Source organism: Magallana gigas, chromosome 3, assembly GCF_963853765.1.
Source record: "Magallana gigas chromosome 3, xbMagGiga1.1, whole genome shotgun sequence".
In the NCBI taxonomy this organism is placed as follows: Eukaryota; Metazoa; Mollusca; class Bivalvia; order Ostreida; family Ostreidae; genus Magallana; species Magallana gigas.
This window is the reverse complement of record NC_088855.1, coordinates 26944834-26965122: the sequence shown is the minus strand read 5'-3', so window position 1 is coordinate 26965122 and position 20289 is coordinate 26944834. Positions and strand designations below refer to the sequence as shown.

At 33.2% G+C, this 20289-nt stretch overlaps 3 protein-coding genes across 3 annotated transcripts; 2 read left to right on the top strand and 1 right to left on the bottom strand.

The window, feature by feature from the left end:
• Positions 1–742: 742 nt before the first annotated feature.
• Positions 743–3742, top strand: LOC105327159 (origin recognition complex subunit 6). Its single transcript, XM_011427473.4, has 7 exons — positions 743–914; positions 1380–1518; positions 1889–2052; positions 2216–2305; positions 2452–2564; positions 2801–2869; positions 3309–3742. The coding sequence occupies exons 1-7, from the start codon at positions 850–852 to the stop codon at positions 3440–3442; spliced, it is 774 nt and encodes a 257-aa protein (XP_011425775.1). The 5' UTR covers positions 743–849; the 3' UTR covers positions 3443–3742.
• Positions 3743–7926: 4184 nt separating this feature from the next.
• Positions 7927–16979, bottom strand: LOC105327158 (RCC1 and BTB domain-containing protein 1). The gene is made up of 15 exons (XM_011427472.4): positions 16868–16979; positions 16096–16299; positions 15842–15949; positions 15423–15589; positions 15056–15146; positions 14841–14908; positions 14304–14411; positions 13808–13950; positions 13509–13699; positions 13048–13103; positions 11573–11643; positions 11063–11116; positions 10475–10572; positions 9590–9720; positions 7927–8327 (listed from the first exon to the last, which is right to left on the bottom strand). The coding sequence occupies exons 2-15, from the start codon at positions 16262–16264 to the stop codon at positions 8187–8189; spliced, it is 1596 nt and encodes a 531-aa protein (XP_011425774.1). The 5' UTR covers positions 16265–16299; positions 16868–16979; the 3' UTR covers positions 7927–8186.
• A 48-nt stretch (positions 16980–17027) lies between these two features.
• On the top strand, positions 17028–20289 carry LOC105327157 (uncharacterized). The gene is made up of 3 exons (XM_011427470.3): positions 17028–17153; positions 18811–19185; positions 19968–20289. The coding sequence occupies exons 1-3, from the start codon at positions 17099–17101 to the stop codon at positions 20114–20116; spliced, it is 579 nt and encodes a 192-aa protein (XP_011425772.2). The 5' UTR covers positions 17028–17098; the 3' UTR covers positions 20117–20289.

The following is a 20289-nucleotide window of genomic DNA, read 5'->3' as shown; positions in this document are numbered from 1 at the left end:
TGGAATTGCTGAATCTGGGCCATGAATTTCAGATGCTGGAGGCGGTAAATGTTTTTTGAGCAGGTTAAAGTTATTGAAGAAGGTATACCCTTTGATACCGGTATTCATGCATATATCTACATGTAAGTTACTACTTGATTGTACTATCTACAAAGACTTGCATGGGTGGTACTTCTTATGATACTTAACTTAATATGCACTTGATGGCATTCTGAATGTGTATGGGGCACCATTTTAATATTTTTTAGGTATTTGTCAGAAAAAAAAATTTTGATATCAAGAATTTGAATTTCTGATATCAGGAAATGATTTTTGATATCAAAGATTCGAATTCTTGATATCAGAAAATAAGATCCATTTTCTGATATCAAAAAATCATTGTAAGCTATGTGAACCAGAGACAATATATTAAATAACACTGTTATTTATGTCTCTGATGTGAACATTGCATCAATATAAAAAATTAGTTTACATTACATTATATAGCATGTTTATGCACTCAACATTTTATGTTATAACCAAATTATATGCATGCAGCATTTTTAAAAGACATAAATAATATTGATGCATGTAATTATAAATTATTTGCATACTAAATATTAAGCAGATATAAAAATAAAAAAACACTTAAATTTTGGGGAAATAATTTATTTGTTACGGTTTTTTTATCTATATTTTATCATTATTATTGTTTATTTATTTTAATTTTTTTTATCTAATTGTCAACATTAAAAGGAGCAAAACGAGAGAACTTTGATAATATAATATCGGGATCGAAGTTCACATCAGAGAAACAATTTTCGCGGGAACTAGAACTAGAGTTTTAGACTGACCAGAGAGTGAGACAAAATGAGCAACAAGTTGGTGAAAAGTATATCGCAGAAGTTAAAAATAACTTCTCCGACAGTCTTAAGGTAAGTTTTATTGCATGTTCGGTGTATCAATTTTTAAGTGCCACACATTGCCTGTATACTTTTTCAGTTTTGGCAGATAATGAGATCTCGGGTAATAGTACTATTAGAACATTTTTTTACCTAATATATTGGGGAAAATAGACTTATAACCAACAACTGACTAAGGCATGAAAGATATTGTAATGACATGATAATCGTCGTGTTGCTGAATTAAGATAAACACCATTTCTATTTATCAGTGTAACTAGCTGTGTTTATTAGTCCTCTCTAACAATTAACAAACCGCAAGGTGAACTACAAGTATTTCTTATACAATTATCAATCCAGCAGGTGTTGAACATTGTTGAATTGACAAACGTTTTTCCATAAACAAAAGTAGATCATGTGTGTGTGTGTGTTTGTTTTCTGTTAATAGATAAATATATTTTACATGTGAGGTGTATTGTTAAATTGTTTTGTATACAGCAAAGCTGAAGAACTGACTCAGATGTTGGATGTCAAAGTAGGGAGTCAGGCTCTAACAGCCCTTAACCTGACTGGATCTTGTCCCGTTGTCATGTGCTTAGAACTGGCAGCTAATACAACTGGGAAAACATTCAACAAGGTACTAGAATAAAGAAAAAGATGTGCAAAGACAGTTTATTTACTTAATACAATTTTGGTACATAATTGATCAAAACAGTTCAGCTTAATCATAGGTATTAATCCATCGCTTCAAGTTGGTTCCAGGTAACTATTTCAAGAGTACCAGCATAGCTCTAGGCCTCCCTGTCTGCCTGATGTTATGACTCTTTATTCCTATTCTTATCCCATCACACTTTCACCTTTGCAACTTCACTCTCGCTTATCCTAAATGCCAAAGGTGCAAAGGTTGAAGTGGTGCCATCAGAACACCATACAATCTGAAATCTCTACTGAAAATGCCAATTGGAAGGAAAAACCATCCATGATAGCTTTCTATTAATTTTATCCAGGAGGAAGGTTTAAAGTTATCTGGAGTAAACAAGAAAGTGTATGCCAATGGCTTGAAAGCTTTGGAGAGTATGTTGGACCTTTCAACAAACATTACCATCAAAGATCTGGCCATTCAGTTTGGCTGCACACCAGCTACTGAGCTGGCTATGAAAACACTCCAAAGGTATGATACATTATGATATTGTAATTTTAAATTTTCAACTAAAACACTCAAGAGATACAATTAAAGATCTTTGTAATATTGTTGTACATGTGTACCGGTATTTATCATTGAAAATTTGGTCTCTCTGTGTAATATACTTAATTAGAACTTACTGTTTAAAAAGCTATGAAGATGAATTCAAATCAAAGTCTGGCACAGTAATGGATTTTACTTCCCCCATGTTTCAAGCCACTGCCCTTTGTGCAGCTTGCAGGTGAGGAAAAAAAAGAAGAGGAACGAATTCAATTGCATTTGAAATATGAAATACATTTTAAGGCAAAGCTTTTTACAACGTTGATTTTCAAATAGACATTGAAAGGCAATGCCTCTGTCAAATTTATACCTGTTTTATTTTAACAGAAAACTCAAATTGAAAATTGACTGGAATAAACTTCGAGAATTATGCAGCATAAAGAGATCTACATATGACAAGCTTGTGGCAGAGATGGAAATTCACGCGGTAAAATTACTGGGTAAGCAGTTGAATATACTCATCCTTCCTATTTAGAATCTGTCCTTTTCTTTAAGTGCCCTTGGTTGCGTTATAAATCCAATGTTACCAGTAAATTTTATTTATTCAACCCAGACTGAGTAACTCAATAAGCTATGTGAACATTACATCAATGTATCTAGATAAGAATAAATCATATAAGTTTACATTACATTTTAATTAGGAAAGATAATGCAAACTCATTTTTGTCTGCAACAGAAACAAAGACAGTTGAGAAACAGAAAAGAACCAGGGGTCTTCTTGATGAAGTTGAAAAACACCTCAAAGGTCAGTACCAAGGAAACAACCGCATCTGAATGTTGTTAACATAATGCCATTTTAATACAAGAGATTGGACTTTCAGTTACTAACTAGTTTGCTCATCAAACCAAGCTGTCAGATTTTAACCTTCTCTTTTCTAATTCACTATCAAGAGAAGCTCATTAATATTCATAGACTGACAAAATTGGAAAGTTTTTCCCCCAAAGATCTGTTCTGATGTGTGCAATTGATGCTGTTATATTTGAAGTATACAGCCCTGGATGAAGCTGGACAAGTCTCATCGCATTTAATGTATTCATATCTATTAGCCAATGACCGGAAAGTTGACCATGAGTAGATCTTAAGTCCATGCTCTTGTTAAAACGACTCTATTTATTTTTGTGAAACTTTAATTGAATCTAGCATTTATAGATAGCATTTTCATTCTGATATTTTTCCATATAAGATGAAGACATAACTAAGAAACAAAAGAAGGAGAATACACAAGAACAAGGTGAAGTGGACGATTATGAGGTGTGGAAGAAAAAGATTCTAGCTGCAGCTGCTAAAGCAAAGGAACAGGAAATGAATTCTACGTAGTATACATTTACCTTATTGTATTGGAAATTGGAGAACTCATCTAGGTGTAAAACACTTTATATTGTTATTTGTGTTGTGAAGGACGTGAAAGTATCAAATATGTCTGAATAGAATAAATTACTCTTTGTATTGAATTTCAATCAGAAGCTAGTCTTAATTACATTTATCAGTGCTAGAAGCACTAGATCACATTTGGCAGTGTATTTCCTGTCAGTGATAGGAATGATGTATAAATTATTATTATATACTTCAGAGAGTGCTTGTGTAATTGTACAATAAATATCTAATGTCTGTAATAATCATTCTTTGTGATAAAATGTGTACATGTAATTCATCAGCATTTTTAACGGGGTTTTCCAACAGAAAAATCCGGTTATTAAAATGGTGAAAATGGCGGGCGGGTGGTCGGGCGGCTGCCAAAAGGGTACCCTCATTGTACGGATAACTCCTCCTACAGTTCTCAAGATAGGAAGTTGTTCTTTTGCAGATCAATTGTACATATATCAGAGGTGTGCATATTGCTAGGATTTTGATATCCGATAATTTATGAAAAAAATACTAGCTTTTGAACTTAGCCATTTTTTGGCAAAATGTTGCATATACATGTAGGGTACTCCATTTCACTGGATACGGGTTGATATGGATTATGGATACAGTTTACATAAAAGAAAACCCGGTTTGCTGTCACATTGACAGCTTTTCACTTGTTTTTATATACCGGTGTTATATAGTGCCTTTTCCCCCTAGCTATCTTTCCCCCCAGAAAAATGGCTATATAGCAGTTCTTCCCCCCGGAAAAATGGCTATATAGCAGTTTTTCCCCCAGGGAAAGCTGACTATATAGTGGGCTTTCCCCTTTTTTATAGCCAGATTACCCCCACGGAAAACCTACTATATAGTGGATTTTCCTCCTTTTTTACATTCCGGCCATGTATATGGTGGACCATTCGTGGCAATAATTTGCAATAATTGATATGATATTAATTTCTCATAAAAAAGGATAATTATGGCATTTATTAATACATAGAATAAAATAGTATTTCATGGTTTTTTAACCCCAAATATGAACTAAGGCACGCGCCTCCATAACATTAATGTGTCATCATCGTTATTTCACCTGTTTTTACACCTTTTTGGAACACCTTTTACACGGATTTCGGAATACCTCGAATCTTTTTTAATCTAATCGATCCTTATCTACAGTTTCGACTTCGACGTTAAGAACACGTGAGTAAAAATACGCTGGTTTGGAACTTTAATTTTCCAATGTATTACCATCTCTGTATAAGCTTCTCCGAGGGAACTAACTGTACAATCTTTACTTAATTTTGTAGAGGAAGGGAATAAAAAGTGGAAATGTATTACTCCCTTCGTCCAAAAGGCTATCAATTTTAAATTAATACCATTCGAATTGACGATCTTAAAAACAATTATATATTTCTTCTTCTAAATATCAAACGGGAGACAGGGTGCAATGATATCATGAGAACTGTTTTATTTTGATTGATGGGGTTCTAAATCATGGGTAAGGGGTATTTTAATTGATTATATATTAAAAGCATGTGAAAAGTTAGTGTTTACAATTTTGTTTTAAAGTGACGCATATTCATATTTTAAGCACATTTTTACGAAACGCGAGATTTTATGATGTAAACATTTTGTTTTGCTGGTTACTTTGGAAAATGTGAAATGGAGCCGTTTTACTTCAATTCTTTTATTTCTTTGTACAGATATATATGTGATGTTTATACATAATGTTCATTTTGATTCAAGTGCTCACATTTAAGAAATATGACATCGTAAAGACAACCTTTTCCCGCCATTTTTGCAATTTTAGCATAAAACAGCTTGTTTTCAAGCAGTTTTTCTTTCAGAAAACATAGAGTGCATGCTTGAACAAACAAAATATTTTAATCAGAGATATATATAGCCAAGACTAATAAGTAACAAAAAAATATCTTTGTTCAAGCATGCGCTCTATATGTCCCATTCGTAAACGGATAAGAAAAATGTCAATTTTTGACCGATTTTGATTGAATTGTAGTAATAGCGTTACTTCTGACGTCATATACTGCAAGTGAGTGCAAATAAATCAAATGAATAGGTAAAAAAAAATATTTTAAATCATCTCTTCTAAAAAAATAACATAACATTTGACTGTACCCGAAACACTTTAAAAAATTGCGAATTATGGTGGCCAAATTTAAATCATATTATATGTAGTTCTTAAAAAAGAAAAGCAGAATCGTTATTTTCAATCATTTTGATAAGGAAACATATGAGCGATTGTGTATTTTTAAATGATGTTTTTACTTTTAAATGACCGTAAAAATATGTTCATGTGGTCATCTTTAGTTTTTGAGATATGGGGCCCTAAAAAATACATTTTCTTTATAATTGGATTTCAAACATTGGGCTCGAAAACAACAAAGGCCCCTACCCTGCATGGGGGCTAAAATTTTCAGTGTCATCTGCTAGTGGTATAACACTATCACTGTGAAAATATGGTTAAGTGGTCATCTCTAGAATATGAGATTCGGATCCCCACTTATAGAACACTATTCGATCATTATAATGGAGTTTTAAACATCGGGCCCTGAAACATCAATGGCCCCTACCCTGAGGGCTGAAATTTTCAGAGTCATCTACTAGTGGTAAACCACTGCCACTATGAAAATATGGTGATATGGTCATCTCTAGTTTATGAGACATTGGACACTTAAGAATATGCACTATAATCATTATAATAGGATTTTAAAAATCGGGCTCTGAAACATTGGAAACAAAATCTCTTTAAAAACAGACAGACAGTCTGATAGATTTATCAAAAAATTCTTAAATTCCATTTCACACATGTTCAATTTTCAGCATTGTCTATAAAGATAATAAATCGGCAAAACGAAACTTAGCCTTTATAGATGAATGTAGTTGTACATGTATGCAACCTGGGAGTGTAGAAACATTAATTTTAATCCTTACTGGATTTCCATCAATATTTTTTATAAAATCTGAACCAAAAACGTGAGGGAGAAACCCTACTATGGAGGAAAAGCTACTATATAGTTGCTTTTCCCCCCAGGGGGAAAGGCTACTATATAGTTGGTTTTCCGGGGGGAGAAGCTACTATGGGGGAAAAACTGCTATACAACACCGGTAACAGCATTTATATGCATTTTATATGGCCTGGGTTCTCTGATTGAAGTATCTGACACACTTTTACGATAATTCAGCAAGTGGTTGGTAGACACATCACTTGATTGTTTTGGACTAAATACAGTTTATCTATTTATAGTCAGTATCAATCCAACTAAAAAGAATTTAAACCTCACTCCTTTTCATAAGCTATATATTACATATAACAATATCTTGTATGGAGTCACCTCAGAGTGACCAATTCATAACTAATGAAATCAATGCTTCAAGCGTTTCACTGGTAGTCAAACAGGTGCCTCATTTTCACAAACCTAAATGCCAGAAGTGTCTAGTGTAGTAAACAAAGTCATGCCAAATTGCATGTCTCATTCTAAATTTTTATTCATAAAAGAATAACCGATTAAACTGTGTTTGTACTGGTACTCAATTTGAGTAGCATGAAAACCTCAGCTTTACCTAGAATAGACGGAACATTAAAAATTGAAAGAAGTGAATCTGTCAATATATTTTAAGGCTTGTTTGAGGCTTGAATCTGATTTGTGAATACTTGAAAGGTAGCTTCAAGATGACCTTTTATGGAATGTTGTTTGATCTTGTAAAGCTTGAATTTTACAAGTCTAAATTTAAATAAGATTGAGATAGTGTTAACTGGGTTGAATTAAGTAGACAACTGTGATATAAAAAAGATTTTAAAAGTCAAATCAGTAGCTATGCAATTTTTATTTCAATAAACAATAACAAAATCAACAAAATGCAAATACAGGTACAGCTTTTATACATGTACTAAATCTTTACACTCTTGGAGAGCTCTGTACATCCAACAATTACATTTAGATAATCCATAATCCATTGTATGAACAATGTTTCCTTAAACTAAATATTCACAACAAATACACATGTATGTACATGTAGACATTATTGGAAAATGAGAAATGCATTCCAATGTATGACATTATATGTGTCCATGTATGCTTCTTCAAGATACTGATTGGGCAATGTACCGGAAACTCCAGTGACCTTTGACCTTTAAATAAACGTCATTTACTTATCATTGCCAACCTGTATATGTGATGTACTGATAAGCAGAAAAGAAAAGCTAATTACTATCTAGAAAAGCAGAAAAAAAACTTGTATGCATACATTTTAATATTGCCATAACCTTGAAAAAAACATACCAGTCATTCACATATTTTTTTTTTCAATTACATTTATTTCATATTTCATTAAATTGTCATTCTGGCAAATGTTGCACAAAAAATGTTAAAATGCTTAACAACTGAATTCTTATAAATACAGTAGTTGACTTAAAAAAAACCAGTTGACTTTGTAAAAAAAAAACATTGTGCTTTCCAAATGGTAATACATGTATCAAGAATTGCTTTGATTTATATCTAGTAATGTCACCTAATCCTCTTCATCTTACAGACAATTTGAATTTGCAAATATTTCAAAAATATAGATAAGCATTACTCATATCATACATGTACATGCACGACCTCAGAAATGCTTAGCATCAAAATAGTTGACATCAATAATATTATCTCAACAAAGGGAATATAACTTTGTGTTTCTGTCATTCTTTTCATGTTGTTCAGTACTTAAAAGCCCCAGCTATGGCTGCTTTGCGGATAAATTCCTTGAGAACCGAATCGTCCAACTGAGAGAAAGCCTGTGTCTGCACCACTGCCGTCATGTGATTCAGAGCAAAGCGAAAGCAGAAGTCCTCAAGTTCCTGAAACATTTTCAAAGCTTAATACAGAAGATGTAAATATCGGTCATATATCAAAAGTACACAAACATTTACATATCTCTTTGACTTGAGCATTAAAGTCTTGATAAGTACAAAAGAAAGCATTATAGGGATTTCATGTTATTTACTAAAACCAAAAATTGAAATGTATGGTGTCCTCTTAAATTTCTTCGAATATGCAAAAAATAAAGATATGTGTAATGTTTCTTTTATTTTCAGGTACAGGATATCATTTTCTAAAATACCTGATTTACCCTTGAATACTTTAGGTTCCTTATTTTATTTTAGTGATATTGATTCCACTATTTAGTGTCAAATTGTGAGAATGTAAAATCAAGAGCACTGACCTTCCTCTCTGTCGAAAAATTAAAAGCAAGAATATAAAATGTGCGAGAGGTGTTTCTTATGATTTGACACAGATATTAGTTTTACATATTCAATCTACAGTAACCAGAAAAGGACTTGATCACAGTTACTTTATTTTTCCCTTTCTATTGTTTACAATGCTTCAATAAACCAACATACATGTATACTTAATAAGTAAACAGCATGTTAAAAAGTTCACCAGGATATGAACTTGGTTGGTCACATGATCAAATCCTGTAAAGCCCAAATACCGATATACCTGATCAAATCTTCTGAGAAGACCTTGTTCGTTCACAGGATTTGATCCCCTGATCATGCAACCAAGTTCATGTGAACTTTTTATCTTTGCTCTTTATTACTTGCATATACCTTATAGAAAGCAAATCATTCAGAATTGTTTTTATATTTACGATAGTGGAACCATCAAACGATAAGGGCGTGCAGTAACCATTGTGAAATCAATTGTGTGGCAGCATTGTGTTTCATCGAAAAGCTCGCACAGAAATGAACATTTTCACTATTTTTTTGGTACTTATGAGAAAACATATTTGCAAATATAATAATATGGCAATATCAGTAGTCAAGTTTGTCAGCCGTCTTTACCGTATATCTAAAATTTTTCGCATGTCGCAAAATTTGCGAAAATGGGGAAAATTTTTAATTTGTGACGTGTCAGTCATTTTTTGCGATTTTAAGAGTGTCTTATAGAAAATATAGGATATAATTTCTGCGTATTCAATATTTTGCGATTTGAAAGAGGTGGCGAAAATTAGATCATCACAAAAATTACTGGATATACGGTAGATTCTCAAAATCTATTATTATTTCTGTTATTCAAACATCACAAGTTTTGATATTCCACAATTCCAGCAACAAACCTTGGCTTCAAATTTGACAGCCGCAGCATAGAGCATGGCAACATTTTCTGTAGTTATGCCTTTCTTGATAATTTGTTCACACATGCGCTTCAACGAAGCCTCACAATAAGCATTAGCAAGGTCCAACAAACCTTAACAAAACAATTTGAAAGTCATAAATTATCGGTACACAAAATTATTACAGTGGTTCACATAATAGTTTTTGGTAGCTCTCTGCTAGCAAATTTTCTAAATACCTCATATATATATATGTAAACTGACATTCTAACAAATTGTTACATGTACTACATACTGTAGAATCATTTATTTTCGTGGGGGCCAATTTTCGTGGATTGTGGGTTTTTTGCTTATTCATGGGGATGTAATTTCGTGGATGAGTCGGATTTCAGTTTCAGTTGGTAAACTAAACCTTTTATAATTAGTTTTCGTTGAGGATGTAAATTTGTGGGCGAGGGTTACCCACGAATACCACGAAAATTGAGCCACCACGAATTGTACCGTAATGATTCCACAGTATTCATGTATTGGTATTTGTATACACATGAAGAGGTTTGTAATAGTCACTAATAAAACTGCATTCCAACTATGCAACATGTTTTTTGACTGACAACAAACATTAAAATGATTCCACATGTAATGCAGACAGTTGCATACTACATCTTTCCTAGCTGAGGGTGACGATCTCTGGTGTTTCTCTATTTACAATTACTTTATAGTATTGAATAGTGAATAGAGAAACACACTGGATCATCACCCTTGGCTAGCGAAGATGGCATAACATGACAGTTGCTGAACACCTTACCACTAAATTAATGTGTAGTAGATTCACTGGAGATCTTTAAAAGAGAAAATTTTTAATGCATGTAGTAATATTAATACATGTACCTATGGCCTCTTCTGGTTTTAAGTTGACTTGGTCTGTGTACAGATATTGAAGGAATGCTTTGTACACGGCATATGAAAACTGACTGACTTCTATGGAGCTGTAAAAAAATTGAAAGTGTATCATTTTACATGTAAAATTATAGTACATTAATCTCTGAACATCCTGGAACAGTGTAAAAAATTGTACAATAGACAAAAATCACCAGAGTAGATGTAATGTAAAACTTGTACCTGATAAATATTAATAAACAAAGTGAAGACACTCTTTCAGGATTAATTATCATAGTTATATGTACATGTACCAGAATTACATTTCCTCACTTTCCACTTAAATTTACCTGTACATTTTTATAGCCATATATATTTAGTGAACTTTCATTATATTCATGTTATTTATCACAACATGATTTTTATAATAAAATGAATGCATCAAATTCATCAAGGGGTTCTTAAAATATTGTCACAAATATAAATTCACTCTATCCATGCATTAGCTTAAAGCATAGTTTCACCGAAAATATACAGAATTCTTTCACTCGGACTAACTCAATGTTAGGTAGGATCATTCTAAACAATAGGTGTACTTACTTTCTTCCGTCTTCATCCCAGCAAGACTGAAACATCGAAGAAAAATGTTCACACCTACAAAGCAAAGAATGGCACTGTTAACCAAGTATACTATAATAATTAATGTACATGTATATATACTGTGGAATCATTAACTTTCGTTGGGGCCAATTTTCATGGATTGCTAAAATTTTACAGATTCGTGGGGACGTAATTTCGTGTATTCTCTTAAACCTACACGGGTAATATGACTTTATTACCCTAATTTATTAATTCGTGGAGGATGTTAATTCATGGATGAAAGGTATCCACGAATTCCACGAAAATTGAGCCACCACGAAATCTAATGATTCCACAGTATTCATTTAATATCCGCAAAAAAAATTGCAAGCAATCATTTATCATCCCAAACAAGTGGTACATATAAAACACTGAAAATAAATACACTAAATACCAATAATAGTTTGTTAACATTTATCATTAAGTGTTTAGTCATCATTGATTACTAGGGTTTTCCCTAAAACTGTTTACCTGATTTTGAGCACAGATTTGTGAACATGTATATCTCTCCCTTCCACTGTAAACTTGATATCTGATGTTATCTAAAACAGATGTGAAAAAATGCAAGAAAAACATTGTAGATATTACATAGAATGTACATGTGATGAAGCATAGCAAATAATTCTTGTACAAACAATTTATTGGATAAGCCTCTCCCATTTCTGGCTAGCAGAAGAAATGTATTCAGTATAACTATATGGAGGGAAAAACTGCATGTACATGCATGTACATTGTACATATATTGTACTCTAGCTATGTACAGGTGTTGGTGCAGTGGACTGATTTAAATACAGTTGCCCCGAGTTTGAGCCCGGTCTGACGCTATCATGTTATCCTTGTAACCTTGGGCAAGTTACTTTACTTGTACCCTCTCTTCACTCAGGAAATAAATGGGTGCCTACACATGATACGAGATTGCTATCTGAATGGCAGAGCATTATAAGCGCTATAATTTGGCAGTTCTGCTTGTATGCTCCCTAGTGAGTTGACAATGCTATGAATCATACAGGTCTTGACAGGGAATAATTTGTGGATGTTGTGTGAAGCAACTTAAGGTGGAATGAAACATCGTCACAAAATGGCTGGCCGCTGATCGAAACGACATTTCGTTTTATTAAAAGGATTTTATGGACTGAAATACGTAACTTACTCCATAGCCGAGTGGATAAAGTGTCGAACTTGTGATCCGTACACATAACAACACGTGCAACGTTGTGCCAAAACACTCACACACGCATTTATATGTACGCAACAAATATAAAGCGGTATCTTTCATTATAAAAAAAATTTCCTGTTAATTTGAGTGACTTTTTCCAGGTGTGTTATTCCAAATTAATTTTTGACCCCTACAGTACCAATCAGATCCAATCTAACACCAGAGTAAACCCCAACTAAAACCCAGGTTTACTTTGCTTTTGGGGTCCTCTTTAAACATTGAAATGTGAAGCAGACCTGTCTTTTACCTTATTATCAGTGATTCCCAACACTTTTATATTTCAAATCTTATCGGTACAAATGTAGCATCTGCCTCAGGGTCTACTTCTGATCAGAGTTTACTCTCTGGGTTTACTTTGTGTTTACTCTGGTTTTATTTGCGGTTTACTCTGCGTCTGCTCTTGTAAATTCAGAATAAACCCAGGGTTTAGTTGGGGTTTACTTTCTGTTAGGTTGGTACTGTACCTTTACCCTTATATTTATTGTTGTTAACCTTAAGCCAGATATCCACTCATTTCTATTATCCTGTGCTCACTTATTGAACTTTTCTCTGTTTCATGTCATTGAATAATTCATGCCTTGTTAAGATTGGTTTCTTCAAACTTTCTTAATAAGCATGCCAATACATAATCATAAATCATGTTTTAATGTGTAAGTGAGACTAACTGACCATGGGTTTTCAAGAATAATACATGATAAAACACAATATTATGAGTATAAACATAACTTACTGGGTCATCAAAGGCCTTGGATAGACTCTCAATAATGCTGAATCCTTTTACATGATCTATTAGAAAAACAGTGAACATTATTATAAAAATGTATACTTTAACACATTCAAAATTTTGCCTAATCTTCAACTGATTTAACATAATCGCAAATCGGTGTATTTAGAGCTACCCTTCTATAATATGTGTGTTCTAATCATATACTTTAACAATTGATTTAACAAACAAGAAGCAGCAAAAAGGGCTGCTAAGATATTATTATATCATTAATGGCCTGGCTACATACTATACATAAGCTTTATGAATTTTTCAGATCGAGCTTCCCATGAAAGTGCAAATCTACAGGTATGGACACATATTTATCGTAAATCCATGTAAATGTATACCTGTAAGAGCTAAATATTTGTAGGTACTGGTGTACAGTCACATACTTGAACGTGTAATATGCCTGGAAATGCACTCACCAATAGTATATGTTCTCCAGGTGACTAAAGGGGAGGAGAATGCAGAGAACACATCATCAGTGCAAGTGAACTTGGTGAGCATTGGAGAGGTCAACGACTGACCCCGACATTGACCCCACATAAAAACTTTCCCTGTTTCCGACATGGCTGCAGAGATGTGAGCATAATGACTGGCTGCTATCTCTACCATTCTAAAGTGAGAAAAATATTGCAAACAATCAAATCATATTCGTAAATGATTTTGTTTGAGATTTCAAGTACAAGAGTAGCAATACATAAACATCCTCCTTGTCACTGACCTTTCACCATTCATGGGGACCTTGGAAGGTGACACCTGATTGGCCTTGTTCCCTGTGCCCAGCTGACCGTAAGAGTTTGCCCCCCAGGAAAAGAGAGAACCTTCATCTGAGAGTGCCAAAGTGTGGGCATAGCCACACACCAACTGAAATAAGTAAATAATTCATTATATAATTAAATAATACATTATTTAATAATAATTTCATTAATATGATTTAATTAATAATATTATTAATTAATAATATTTTATTAATTTATAATAATAATTAAAATATAATTTAATAAACTAAAGGTGGTTGTACTGGTACATGTGTATCTAAAGGTACAAAATATTTTAACTCAAATGTGATTAATATTCACATGTAAATGAGATAACTTGTACCCGTTTCAGCAGATTTTTTTAAAACTAATTTTATGATCTTTCTTCTTTTTTTGCATATAAGAAGAGGGTCCTTTACATGTTATAAAACTCTTAAAACAGTAGCAGTATTTCAGTACCTGAGAGATAATGACCCCCTGGAGTTGCTGAACACGACAAGGATTTGGTTGATTGACATTGTTCCCAAGACCAAGTTGTCCGTTACCATTGTAACCCCATCCATACACCTACAAAATTAAATTCAATATGCCAATCATTAAAACAAATTTGCAAAATATTTGCGAATATTTATCATAACAAATGTTAGTTATATGTAAAAAATGGGAAACTTCTTAAATTAAGTAAAATCGATCTTTCTGTGTGCCATGAAGGCGCAAAAGGCCAGTGCTTATCCCTATAGTTTCCATTGTGCTAAGCCGATGAGAGTGATTGACTTCCCGTGGATGGGACACCAGTCCATTGCAGGTTAACTGGGTTGACTGAGACAATGTAGATACAGTGCCTTGTCTACGTGCACAACACATAACAAGAAATGACCACAGTGGGGTTTGAACCATTGACCGTTTGGTTACTGGCCTAATGCATATAACCACTGAGCCATGTGCTCCAACTTGTTCATATACTTGGCATTAAAAAAATATCATTAAATGAATTACTTCTCCATTCTCTAACAATGCCATTGATGAAGTCTGGCCACAGGCAATGGACAGTGCCATTTTGTTTCCTACAAGACAACAAAAAATCTGTTACAATGAATATCCATTTGAATAAAAATTCTGCCAAGATAGACTATTAATGGTTTAACTAAGAGGTTGAGAAATATGTTTCAAATGATAGATTTTCAATGAATATACATGTATATGCAACAAACCTATAACTGCCACAACTTTTCTCGGAGTTGGCTGGTTTGTTGTAGAACCAGAGCCAACTTGTCCACAGTTGTTTTGTCCCCAAGCAAATATCTAAAGCACAATATTCGCTTACATAAATGAAGGTAACTTATCTCTATGGATCTATTTTTCACTCCCTATTCTTTCCTTGAGTAATCTTTGTTATACAAAAATACCATGCATGTGTCCTTTCAAATTGGTAGAGACATGGGACAATGATAATTTAGTTAAAATCTTAAAATTGAACCTTTTGTTGGATTGGCCACGTAAATAAGAATACTGAGCATACAGAATCCATCTTTTATAGAGCCACTTAACAAAGTCTCTTATCATCAAAGACAGTATTACCTCTCCTTCTTGTGAAAGAGCCATAGAGTGATGGCTGCCACAGGCCACTCTTAAAATCTTTTTACCCTGTAGGTTTGTATTGATTAGAGTGGGAGTTAGCCCCTGTCCTGAACCCCCATTACCAAGCTGACAGTATCCATTGTGACCCCAACTGTACATTTCTCCATCTGAAGAAAAAATTTATTTTAATCTACATACATTAACATAATGCTTGACACAATCATGATTCTGACCCTCCTTACATGTACTCTTTTAAGCAGTGTATCCTATAGAAGTCTCAATAGTAGCGATATCAAAATATATCTGATAGGTATATATTTTAAAATGTGATAGAAGGAGAGGAAAATAATCTTGAATATGAGGGTCTCTGCTCTACTATGCAAGCATATTTAATTATGATTAAAAATAACAGTAATTACTTTTGGACACTGCAAGAACATGAGGCCCACTTCCGAAAGCTATATCAACAATTTTTTTCTTGCACAATACATCCACTTTTCTTGGTTCAAAGCTGCTGTGAGCATCACCTTAATTAAGAATATAATAAAAAGAAAATTATGCAAAGTTTATTCTAGTAATCAAAATATCAAATTTGCATATAAATAACTTTCACTTTTTTTTTTAAATTTACCAGATACATGCATGGTTCATTAATAAATATTTGGTAGCTTACCCAACCCTAAACAGCTGCTGCAGTTCGATCCGATGGCATACACTTCATCGTCATTTGTTATGTATATTGCTTCATTTCCAGAACTTCCAAATACACATATCTTCTTTATTTTCTCCAAATCCCCTTGTTCAAGTATACTAAAGATTGGCCACTTGCTGGCATCAAGCATCTTTGCAGAAAAGACTACTTCCACATTGTATTAACCTTCAAACAACAAAAAATATCATTTGTACTTCTAGTGTAAAAAGCAGATCAAAAGTGGGTAACATATATCCTGGATATGGGGTTGTTAATAAGCTTGAAAGTAAAAAAAAATAGATTCAATCATATTTTCTAAAATTCTGATTGTTCAGGAATGCCTATAGCGCCTACTGCATAGTGTAGTATATTCTCTTTTGAGAAGTGGACAGGCATAGCCTACATATGTGGACATAGGTGATGCCTGTCCACTTATCAAAAGAGAATAAGTTTAGTAATGGCTACACCAAGGATAAAAGACTGGGGTTGCTCAGAGACTACTATCAGTGATAAAGTAAATATCAATGATTTTATTATTCTAAACTTAAGTATTAAGTATTGTAGGCATTATGAACTCCAATCCCGTTACATGAAGGCGATGGCAAATGATAAATGACGGAAATAAATTACACAAACTACGCAGCATGTAAACCGTCCATATGTCCTCAGAGAAATGACAATGAAAAAAAATGCATACATCCTATACAGGCAATCTGATACAATTTGATGTGTGGTATCTATAAACTATACTCACAGAGTCACAGTCTCACTTTAGAAAAAGCTGGGTTTTTTTGACAATAGAGAAATTCATGTAGGACATATCAATTGCATTGTAATATACAAAATCCTACTGAAGCAATTTTATATCCGGAATATTTCCAAATTTTTAACCAATCGAAATAACTGTAACATAAAAAATGACCAATTACAGAGTCTTATGCAAACAATATTCGGTTGATTGTTAGTGCCCGTATTGTAAACAAATATGAAAATGCTTCATGTAGACACCAAATTGGGATCGATGGACAATTCAAAAGAACGTATGATAATTATGATGATACCGTATTATCAGGGACGTATATACTCTTAGTATATACGTCCCTGGTATTATAAACCCTGAAGACCTGAGTTTTGCTCAAATTGTCTCCTTACTTTTATCTAATTTAACTGGTTTTTGGAAGTTTATGTTTTTTTTATGGACAAATGTCAATATTCATTTTTTTAGCTCACCTGAGCCATCGCTCACTCACCTAAGCTAAACATAAGCTTTTCTGATCAAAATGTGTCTGTTTTCGTTGTTGTTGTTGTTGACGTCGTTGTCAATTGTGCCGACAGCATCATACACTTTTTTACATTTTCATCTTCTTATACAGAATCACTGGTACTTTTTTTTTTTTTACAAAACTTAGCGCATAGCATCCTTGGGAGACTTTGTTATCTCAAACTAAATGGGACTATTTGAAAACCTCAAGGTATCCAAGTATTCAAGATATCAAGGGTAAAATCCTTAAAAAAAAAAAAGTGGTTGGGAATTGCATGCAAATCACTTAAAGGGGCATGGTCATGATTATGGACAAAAATTATTTTTTCGATTTTAACGTTAAAAATGCTTCAGTGAGGCATTTTTAATAGGCAACCAAAATTTGAGTGTCATTTGTTGAGTTATAAGCGAATTACAGAGTTTATAATCTTCGCTATGTAAACAAAGCTTTTGTTTACATTTTGAATGTTGATGTGAAAATTCCAGTTTTAGACCTCAACTGAATGTGTTAATCCTTAGGAACTGTTTATTTATGCTTAAAATGAATAAGAAGATGGACAAATCAGCTTGAAAAAGATTTTTTACTGGTATATTGAACCTATGTAAACAAAAACAGGGTACGAGCCTTGTTTACATGATGAAGAATTGTATGCCCTGTATCTTGCTTAAAACTCATCGACTGGCACCCAAATTTAATTTGACAATAAGAAATGCATTTTTAAAGCATTGTAAATGATAAAAACAGAAAAATAAAATTTGACCAAAATCGTGACCCTTTAACATATCCATTGTATTCAACATATCAGTGTTCGAGATATCAAGGTTCAACTGTAATTTTTGAGAAGAATCATAGGCTGTTGTTTTGGGAAATAGATTAAAATGAAACTAGAGTGTTTAATACCTAATTCCAAGTTTATGAGTATTTCTTTCACTCCAGTGGGTCAGAATGAGATTTTTGGGGGGAGGGGGTTGTGTAGGATTATATATGGAAGAACTTCTTCTGAAGCAAACATCAGCTAGCACTTCTTGGGGCTGGCGGAAGAAGTAACAATGCTAAAGAAGTTTGTAATGATTTTTATCACATTTTTAAAAACTATTGAAGTCAAATTAATGTCTGAATCCAATTATGAAGCATAAACAATCAATATATAGATTACCGATAGCTGGTTCGCTGTAATTGTTTTGAGTGCAAGTGCCCTGTAATTAATGACAAGCAGCTTGCCCATCATAGTCTTTATAATGATTTGGCTACTATTGTGGTAAACACCTTTTTCGTAGCAGTTATTTTACCTATACATAAATGATTATCAATTTTAGATATCAATTTTGCTTTTGGGAACAATTGATTATAAAGACTACATTATCTGCCAAATTATGAGCCCCCTGTGTTTTAGATTTCAACTTGTATTAAAAGTTTTTGATCCTGTATTTTGCAGAAGATGATAGTTTAGAGGATCTAATGAGAAAATTTGCAAATCGACTGGACCAGGACTTGGAGAAAATAGATCAAGATTCACCTTGTCAGTCCAGTGACCAGAGCAACAACCATCCTGTTACCATGGAAACACATACGGCTTCTGGGAATGTGATCACAGAAAATGGCACCGATAATTCTCTCTTGTCTGTAATGACTGAATTTGCTGAACAACTAGATAAAGACTCTGTGAAACTCTCCAATCATACAGACCAACAAAGTGCAGCAACTGAAACAAACTCCTCACTTGCCTCTTTCCTTAGTAAAGTGGCTGACAAGATGGACAGGGATGGTCAGTCGGAAGACCCAGCATTTTCCAAAGATCATGAATCTCAAGGTTATTTAGAGTTTGCATAAATTAATTTTGTGGATCTCATATCTCATTTACTGTATACAGGGAAATATAGATTCCCATTGATTTTTGCCCCTTTCACCCCCATTGTCAATGGGCAAATTTAGGACTTAGAGAATTCAAACACTTTACATGTGTAATTAAAAAGAGTTTCTTTCATACATTCATATTCATATGCTTGGGTGAATTCAAAATTGGGTGAAACCATTTGCAAGTGTTGAACTGTGAAAGAAAAAACATGGGGTGAAAATAACCCTGTATTCAGTATTCATTTAATATTGCTTTCATTACCTGTAACAGCATCAGACATAGATGTATCATGGGGTTTTTTTTTGGTTCGAGCATTTAGAGGAGTGTAAGATTGTATGATCAGTAGCTTGAGAAGTGTTAAATCAATATCTTTTCTATGCAATAGAGATTATTGATTTCAATATTCATTGATGATGTTGCAAGATTGTTATGTAGGATCAAGGAATTTCATTTGAATTATGATTTTATGGTCAGTTGATCTGAATCCGATATAAACATGAATCTAATATAAACATGCTCGAGTTTTATCTCCTGTACCATATGTTGTTTTATCGACAGGACAGTGAACTAACTATAAGTGTATATTTTATCTTATATAACTCATACAAATTCACCTTGCAAGGCTAGAAAACCCTGTACAGGCACGTAGCATCAACTTAAACTTGCCATTAATGTAGTAAATGATTTAAAGTAGAGGGTATTATTTGTGTAAATTTATTTTTGCTTAATTGTTGTAGAATTGCTACAAGATATGATGAGAAACTTACACAGGGGAATAAAACACAGCGATTGGTTAAAGGAGAATACTGCAGAAAAATGGACGTCAGAAAATCCTGACTTGGCCAAAGAATTCATGGAAGCTGCATCTAAAGGAAATCCATCTTGATGAAGGGAAACGTGGGAATTGAATACGTTAATAAATTTTGATGAATTTAAATAATATTTGAGTATTATGATTATCAATAATCATGCATGTATATAATAACACTAAAGTTTTATTTATGAACTTCGGTAATCAAAATTTTAATATACATGTATTAAAAGATCCATACAATTTCA